This window comes from Labrus mixtus, chromosome 21, assembly GCF_963584025.1.
Source record: "Labrus mixtus chromosome 21, fLabMix1.1, whole genome shotgun sequence".
Lineage (NCBI taxonomy): Eukaryota > Metazoa > Chordata > Actinopteri > Labriformes > Labridae > Labrus > Labrus mixtus.
This window is the reverse complement of record NC_083632.1, coordinates 11,699,103-11,708,449: the sequence shown is the minus strand read 5'-3', so window position 1 is coordinate 11,708,449 and position 9,347 is coordinate 11,699,103. Positions and strand designations below refer to the sequence as shown.

Genomic DNA, 9,347 nt, shown 5'->3' with positions numbered 1-9,347 from the left:
TTGTAACTGAAACTAGATTTTAGGTAGTATTAGAGGCCCTTACCGATACTGGTACCAGTATCGCAAAAACTCTAAATTTCACTCAATGTCTATAAGATGAAACTAGATTTGAGTAGTTTACACGCACAGATGGTAAACAAATTAAAATAAACAAATGAATCAGGAAATGGCTTTATATTCCTTTTACACTGATGCATTACACACATGATTAGATAATGACTAAATAAATATACATATACCAACAATAGATTACAGTAAACCACACAAAAAATAGGGAAAAAAAGCACAACAGTCAAGCAACAACACATGACTTTATTTGGTTGTGAAGCCATAATACCATTTCTAAGTCATCATGACAAAACTGTTGTTTGGTGATCTGTAGTCAATTATCATCCCTGAAAATGTACGTCTTTTTATTTCTAATGAATCTTAAATCTCTTTTACATCATATCAAGTATTCATTACTGATTATTGCACTGAACTCCATGGAAGATTTACAGGTACACACATATTAATACAGGTAAAGCAAATGAAAATACCCCAACTTCTACCATTAGAGCGGGTAAAGCTTGAAGAACTTGTGTGTTCGTGTAATAACAAAACTGATTAGGTTTTGTTCTCAAAGAATTTCAGGATCACACTTCAGCTGCGTTGATTTCCTATAAATACAATAATGTTAGTCATCAAATGAACATTTTGTTCAGAGAGTAGCATCTATATACTTTAAATATAAATACATGTTTTGTTAATCTGTCAACACTTTTTCTTGTCTCCCTGAGATATTAAAACACTGGTTTAGGAAATTTCAAGCACTTTTACAGTTTTATGATGTAGTTTAAGGCGAAGTTGTTCCATCAATATCAATATTTAATACTTATGTTTAACTATTTTTGAACAGCACCAGACCTCTCTCTGTGTGTTGTGTAATGACTTGAAAAAGATGTACAGTATGTGGATATACATGTTTTGTTTAAAATATTGTTAATATAAAATGAATATAAATATACACTCAGTTATTCATACTACCTCTTGCCTAAGGTTACAGGACCATTATAGGGGGTGTTCACTTGTGTACATTACACACCTAATTTAAACATAGACTGCAAGAAACTACAAACAGACAGTGTACATGCCCTATTAGTATCAAAAATTTAGACGATTGCTGGATGACAAACCCAAAAAAGGCCCCAACAAGACTGAACAATGCATATTTAGAATGTCCTTTTCATAAAAATATAGAAATGTCCCTGTAAACCATGTATATGAATGCAAGTGTCCATAATTATTTTTTAAAATATATGTTCCAGTGTCTGTGATGATTTTACTGAGGCAAAATGAGGTTACATGTTGCGTTATTATGCAAATATTCAAAAGAGACTGGAACCATTGTAATTCATCCATAACGGTGTAGCTTAAAGGGATACATTCAACCATAAATACATTGAATACAGGGTGCTAGCTAATGACTACATAACTAGATTTAAAAGTCTTTAACTTGTACAGTTTCTGTCAATGTTTCAGGCTCACAGGGTACAACATTGAGCCAAAGTGCAGGCATATGGCTACAGCATTCCCTTTGGATCTCATGCTGGTGTAAATTACCGTTGTATAATCAAGAGTAGGTATCGGTAAAGAGTCTTGGGTGGAGGTGAATGCACAGCCAATGTGCAAGAGTCTCTGTTACCTTATCCCTCTTGTATCAACCAAACAGTGTCAGGTAGTGATATAATATCTGATCCTGTGTATCCATCGTCCAGGCTTTGAACACTGTGTTTTTCAAAGATGGGCTGCCTACAAAGAGACACCCTAAAGGGTGGAACAGCTTTAAGCTGTTGGTGAACAAAGCTCAGAAACTGTGGCACATTTCACAACATAGATTGTGCAGAAATGTTAAACATAGAGACATGTTCTAATGTAAATTCCATTTATATTTGCAGAGCATGGTATGTTTATTGAGCCTCCTCCATTTGATGTAGTTTGCTCTGGAGCACTTACAGTCAGTTTTGGTCAAGAGCTTCAGCATTTTGATCCGACTTGAAACAGCTTCCGTCCTGTTGCCCCTATCTCCCGTAGTCATGTAGTGCTTTGAATAACCACCAGATGCCACCTTGAAGACAAGAACTTCTATGCCAGGATCCTCTTCATCCACCTTGGCTCAGCTTTTAATACCATACCACAACAACTGGTTGAGATGCTGAGGTCGCTGAAGTTGGACACAGGTACATGCAACTGGGTTCTTAACTTCCTGACGGAGCGGCAGCAGACAGTCAGTGGGCCGCCACACCTCGACAACCATCACAGTTAGTACAGGGTCACCTCAGGGCTACGTCCTGAGTCCCCTGCTTTTCACCCTGCTTACCCATGACTGTTGTGCTCAATTTGACCCCAACCACACCAACCACAAGTTTGCTGACAACACAACAGTGGTGGGACTTGTCAGGAACAATGATGAATCGGAACACAGAGCTGAGTTAGGGCAACTAACATCATGGTGCAAACTTCCCAATCTGGCTCTAAATGTTGACAAGACCAAGGAGATGGTGATCGATTCCAGGAGGACTGGCAGGCACAATCATTTGCCCCTGATTATCGATGGTGCAGCTGTAGAGAGGGTCAGCAACATCAAGTTCCTGGGTGCATACCTTCCGGACGACCTGACCTCCTCTTTCAACACCTCAGCCATAGTAAAAAAGGCTCAACAGCGGCTCCTACCACCTCCGGAGACTAAAGAGGGCATGTCTCCCCATCCCAGCTCTTTCCACCTTCTACACAGGCACCACTGAAACCATCTAAACATACGCACTTCCTGGTTTGGCAGTTGTAAAGCTGCCCAACAATGGCAGCTTAACAGGATAGTGAAGACAGCCAGCAGAAAATATTGCTGGAGACTTACAATCAGCGCTGTGCTTGCAAGGCCTCCAGCATCGTGAAAGGACCCCCACCATCCATCTCAAAAACTGTTTTCCCTCCTTCCGTCAGGCAAAAGGTATCGGAGCACTCCTGCTAAATGAAGAATAACGCTCAACAGTCTCTTTACACAGTCTGTCAGGATCATTAACAAACTGGACCTCCCTCCTCTGTCACACTAATTAGTATCAGAAGGACATGTGCTGCACTTGCACTTTAAATCCACTGCACTTTAGACACTCATTGAATGTCTTTGGTGCTAACTGTATGCTGCCTGCTTTATTTCTTGTCGGCTCTTTTTTATGTATTTTCTTTGTTACTTTATATCATCTGAGCAGTTTTTATTATAATTATTTTTACTATACTTTTACAGCTGTTTTTATTCCTTAGTAGATTTTTAGGTATATTTGTGACTCTATATGTTACATGTTTTTTCTTTCTGTCACTGCTTGGGGCTGGGAGGACAGCATTTCGTCTTTTTATGTATGCAGATACATGAAAAATGACAAATGAACAGGATCTAAGAATTTAACAAGAAATAAGTGCAAAACCAATACTGCAGTGTATACTATATCTCCATTATTGATCATAATGCGCATATGCATATAACTGTACAATCGCAGCCTATAAATAAAGATAGGCTTTATGCCAAGCTAACAAAAAAAAGTTTAACATTTTGGGAAATACATTTTTGGTTTCTTGAGTATGTCCTGGGAAGACAGATCCACATTTTCATCTGTACAGTAATATGCCTGTTTTCAACCTTTTAGAGGTTTTTTGTTTTATCTTAGTTTTTGTTTTTATCGTAAATAATTAGTTCCCAAAGTGAAAATTCAGTTTTTACATTTGGTCGATTGTAGATTTTGTTGCCTTACAAAGCCAGCTTGTGGTTGCCCTTGTGTCCAATCTTAATGCTAAGCTAAGCTAACCCAGTGCTGGCTCCAGCTAGATATTTACTGTTAAGACATCACATTGGCATTGATAGTCTTAACTTCTCCAGAAGAATAGGAAGAAGCGTTTTCCCACAGATGTCAATTTTTTATTTAAAACAGATGACTTAAATAGATGCACGCTGGGTGCAGATGGCCTAGCGGTTAGGTCGCGCCCCATGTACGGAGGCTTTAGACATCCATGTGGGCTGCCTGGGGCCAAGTCTGGCATGTGGCTCCTTTCCTGCATGTCATTCCCCACTCTCTACTCTATCCACTGTTCTATCCAAGAAAGGCAAAACGCCCAAAACTTAATCTTGAAAAAAGAAAATAGATGCACACTCTAGGGTTTACCAAAGGTTATTGGGTAAAATCATGCTTATCTTGCCCCTCGCCAGGAATAGGGTTAATGCACTTTTGCTATATCTGCTCCTTTCATTTACTCACTTTTTCAACACACACACACACACACACACACACACACACACACACACACAAAAACACACACTGATCTCATCTCTCTTCCATTATTTTTTTCAAGTAGTACACTATGTCCTCGCCGCTGACCCAAGGAACTATGTTAGCCTTAAACTGAGCTGCCTGGGACTGCTGCATCTCCAGCAGCAGCCTGTGCATGGGGAAGTCTCTCCTGGGGAATGCTGTGTCCCGGGACCCAAGAGCCAGAGAGGGACAGATATCATTGGCCCCATCTCCGATATAGAAAACCCTCTGAAAAGGAGCACCATCCCGCTCCTTTTGGCGTTTAGCCAGGTACTCGCGAAGGATCACCTGCTTGCACATGTTATCAGGACAACCTGAGCAGGAGTGGGAGTGAAACGGGAGCAGCACCAGTCTGCCTGTGTCATCAAAACTGGCAGGGTTTGTGAAAATCTTCTGGAATAGCTTTCGTACCCCAGCCCGCTCCAACCACGTCTCGATGAAGAACATGTTGGCGTCGGAGACCACCACCAGCTCGTAGTCTTGCTTGTGGCTCTGCAAATACTGCAACAGGTTCAGGAGGCCAGGCGTGGGTGGGATCTTCTCCACGGCTGAATGGATGCAGCCCTTTGACACGCCCTGCTCCGCCATGTAAGCCAAGACCTTCTGCATGTGCTCGTTGTAGTGGCCCTCCCTGTAGCTGTTCTTCAGCCCGTCGGGGAGCTGTTTGCTGGGTAGAGCTTGCACCACTGCATCATCGCTGCTCTCGTTGATGATGGTCTCGTCAAAGTCGAACAAAACCAAAAAGCGCTGATCCTGTGACGACACCACATGGACTTCATTTGATGGCGCTGACATCTTTGGCGTGTGAAGAAAACGGTGGTTGGTCTGTCACTAAGAAAGAAAACAGAGAGTGTGAAACATTTGACATGTTCTTTGCAAATATGACTGTTTTATTACAGTAAATTACCTTCTAAAAATATCTGTGTGAAATCACACTGTGTCTGTTTTAAAGAACTGTGGGACCATGTAGAGCTGAGGAAATAGCATAACATATAAAACGTCTTAATTAGGCCATTAGCTGCAGGGAAAACATATGTTTACAAGAGGAAAGGAGGGAAGCTGATTTAAATCAAACAAGACTAAACAGGATGTTCAAGAAATAACAAATGTCCGAAGCTCATTTTCCAGGATCCATCAAATTGTTCTCTTTGGAATTATAACAGCAGCCTCTAATGTGCCACACATAGTCTGAAGTTTCCTTAATCCCTTTGCCACTCAGACATTCCTTCATTCTTTCAGGATTGAGGGAACATTAACTGAGACAGTTATTTATACATGCCACAGTTTAAACCTGGGCCAATTCCATATTTACATAGCAGATATGTTTGCAGCACAAAGCTTCCACTGTTGGAGGCATGTGGCGTAACTTGAGCGAAGAAAAAGGTCATGTGTCACAGCGTACCTTCACCATAAGTGGAACAAATGGACCTGTGTATGGAGATGTGAACCAGGAGTGAGACGTTTAGAAGTATTTAACTTCTTGAAATTATTTTTTTTTTTTGTCGTAATTTTAATGTAACACTAGACTAAATTCCGAAGCTGCATGGCAAATTTTTCTCTCCTAAAATATAGACGACCTACGAAACACAGACCCAAATCACAGTAACAACACCATGAGGTCAGTAAAGACTAGAACGTTTTTGCCATACAGAAGAATGATGCAATGAAATGTGAATTCTTTTGCTGAAAGAATTAGCTTGAACTGTTAAAAGAAGAAGAGAAAGACCCAAACACAAACTGCCACGCCAAGTCAGGGTTAGCTAGTGAGCTAGCTCCAGCTTAGGCTAAAGCTCTAGCTAAAGCTGACATTCTATCACATTTTCCTCTGATTGAAAAAAAAAACGTAAAGGTCCAATATTTTAGCAGATTACATTTTTTATTCCACATTAACAAGGCAGTATCGTAAGATCATCATAGCGCTAAGAAAGGGAGCAGTACAAAAGCATGCACTCCTTAAAGTTACTAGCCTCTAGGAACAGCACTGATGTCCCTGTAGTTGAAAATTCATAAAGGTTTTTTTTTAATGGTATGTATATTTTTGTATTCTTAAATATCTTATTAAACCAGATCATATGTTTAAACTTTTGGGGGGGTGGGGGTCGACGTGGAGGTGGTCTTCCTTTTTCCATTTCCCATCTGCACAGCTGTCCCAAGAGTCAGCCTCTAGTTGGACACTTTAATGATCACCTCAATTACTTCAATCCTTTAATTTAATGTTTGCACTGCCTGTTATTTAATGTCTGTTTTTTGATAATTTTGCACTATCTGCTTTTTAAACATTACTCTACATATATAAACAACACAACTTCAGGAGGTCAACACTTTTTTTCTTCTTTTTTTTTTTTTACATTCAGGTCTAATTACAGATTTCTTTCCTCAACTGTTTATAGGTTCTTGTTTAAATCTCACATATATTTTTATCCCTGCACGGGTTATGTACATTTCTTATTCTTTCAATCTTTTTTTTTTCGGGTTAATATATATGTATGGGAGGGAGGGGGGGGGGGCGTCGGTTTTGTGGTTAATTTGTAACAAATGTTTCATGACATGTACGTCTTTGTAACCTGCTACTGGATGCTTTGAATTTCCCTCGGGATCAATAAAGTATCTATCTATCTATCTATCTATCTATCTATCTATCTATCTGTCTATCTATCTACATTATGTTAAAATATACTTACATTAATCTGTGAAAATGATTATGTAATCGTATAATGCAATAGTTAATGAAGCTAAAATAATGAAATGTTTTACACCTCATATTTAAAACACTATCTAGGTATAACAAAGCTAAATGTAAATAGTAGCTAATTTGAACATCAGCATTAACAGTCATACAAAAAAGGTTGTGGTGCTTATTACAAGTACAAGGAATGTTCTTAGAAGGCCAAGCCAGAAGATTGTTTTTACTAATGTCTTGCACAAGCTGTGTGCAAGTATAGCCATCATTGTAGCAGGGGGCATTGGGTTTATGCCTTCAGCTAATAATAGCCTCACAGAGAGTTAAAGTTAAATTCAAATGATGAACATGTAACAGAACTACACAAAAAAAAAACATACTGAAACCACACCTGATGTATGCATTTAATACAGATTTCTAGCTTTGAAGGGCAGCTTCCTGGCAGGACGGACTGAATGCATTCAATTTTGTTTATGACCATGTCTCCTCCTTGACAGTGCTAGCCTGTAATATGAGACCCACTGCTTTGGTGCTCACTTATTTAAGCGTCCTGTAACCTGCAGGTTGGCTTCAACGTAACATTGTGCCAAGTGAGCGGCTGCTCCTCTTCAGCAGCTGCATTATTAACAGGGCATATATTTACAAACTAAATCATCTAATTATAGCCCCGCAGCGCTATTTCTGTGTGAGAAAGGTTACCACTGAAAGTCATAAGCTGCGGCTCAGTCAGGAGTCATTAGGTTGACCGGGTCTGTGGTCACATCGCGCTGCATGGATTTAAAGGCAGATTCTAGCAGAAAAAAATACACACACAGAAAAACGACGATCAAGAACAACCTGTACAGTAGAATCAGAAAATATGGCCTACCGGCGATGGTACGCGGGATGGTAGGCGAGGTGCCCGGCTCCGGCGACCGCATCCCAGTGACGCGGCAAGATTTTTTTAAAGGAGACTCCCACAGCAAGCACAGAGGGTTTCCCTTTTTAAGCAATGACGTCAAGTCAGCCACCGTAAAGCACGGATTATCCGACGTGACCTTTCAAATTAAAAGCAAGCGAGAGGAACATTCTTTTGAAAGGCAACAATGAGTGGTTGGTAGGTGTGCACTTGTATTTCACCTTCTTTAAGTAGGCTACATAAATGCCACTTCAATTATTTAAGATACAAAGAATAACAGAGTGTGAGCCGAATCACAGTAACCACAACAGAACATTTTGCCATCTGTTTTGCCATTTAAAGTATAATGCCACAAAATGTGAATTTTTGGTTGAATTGAATTTTATATTATTTTATTGATGTATTTTATTTTATTTTATTTACACTTTATAGCATCTATCAGTCATAACGTTCCTATACGCAATTTTTCATGCAGATGACACTATTGTGTATTGCTTTGCCTACACACAGCATTAGTCTCTCCTTCCTTAACAAAAGGTCTTTGATACAGTACATGGCATTTTTCATGAATTAATACTTTATTGGAATCCTGATAAGACATAACTCATTATGTTTACAAGCTCAAAAGAAAAAAACACGGGCCCTGCCTTCTTTAAGTTTTTCTCAGGGTGATGTGATTGAGTCTGAATTGTCTTATAATTACCATATATTCTTAATTGATGATTAGCTGTATTTTCTCTTCATATTCAGCAGCTCATAAAGAAATTGAAGTTGCAGCTGGATTTTTGCTGTTGAAATAAGTCTTGTTTTTCTTTTGCTGAAAAAAAAACTTGTTTCTGCTACTTGTACGCCTTTATTTGACTACAGTTATGTGTTATTTTGACATGCATCTTGTCAATGCCTTTATTCTTTGGATACAGTTTACCATGGAGCATTGAGGTTCATTACATATCTGAAGTCCCTAACTCATCATTGTATTCTGTATGCTGGAGCTGGCTGGCCTTCATCAACCACTCTGTCATTTCCTTTTTTGTAAGGCAATACTTAATCTGCTTCCCTACTTGTGTAATGGTATTCATTTGAAAATGATTGGACCACCTTTGCTCGGTGAGCCAGTGACATGGCAAGCTTGCATTCTTGCTATCTGTTCCTGCAAAGTGTGCCTTGAAGTGGGGAAAAGCAGTTTCAGGTATGCCGCTCCATTTGCTGCAGCAGGATTCGGGTCTGTGCACGCTGGTCATCCTTTCTTCTGAAGAGATAGTTGAAGGTTTGTGAGGAAGAGGCTACAGATTGTTGACGCTTTGACGAATGACTTTCCGCTCTGCGACTCAGAATATGTTGAACAGTGTTTTGTCATTTTGTATGTGTTGTTTGTCTGTAACTTTGTTCAAACGTGTTGCTGCCTTTTTGGCCAGTGAGTCTTAAACTCAAT

At 39.6% G+C, this 9,347-nt stretch overlaps 1 protein-coding gene across 2 annotated transcripts; it reads right to left on the bottom strand.

Annotated features, from left to right (window-relative positions):
* Nucleotides 1-292: 292 nt before the first annotated feature.
* Nucleotides 293-8,038, bottom strand: LOC132955414 (probable phosphatase phospho1). Of its 2 annotated transcripts, none has more exons than XM_061028264.1 (2): nucleotides 7,886-8,038; nucleotides 293-5,168 (listed from the first exon to the last, which is right to left on the bottom strand). In XM_061028264.1, exon 2 carries the CDS (start codon nucleotides 5,130-5,132, stop codon nucleotides 4,350-4,352), a length of 783 nt encoding a protein of 260 aa, XP_060884247.1. In that variant the 5' UTR covers nucleotides 5,133-5,168; nucleotides 7,886-8,038; the 3' UTR covers nucleotides 293-4,349. The 2 variants fall into 2 exon arrangements, with proteins under 2 accessions (XP_060884247.1, XP_060884248.1); XM_061028265.1 differs by having other exon boundaries at nucleotides 7,855-7,980.
* Between the last annotated feature and the right edge of the window lie 1,309 nt (nucleotides 8,039-9,347).

Bases quoted from the DNA above. Each gene is read 5' to 3' on its own strand.
- LOC132955414 (XM_061028264.1), bottom strand. From the start codon at position 5,132: ATGTCAGCGCCATCAAATGAAGTCCATGTGGTGTCGTCACAGGATCAG.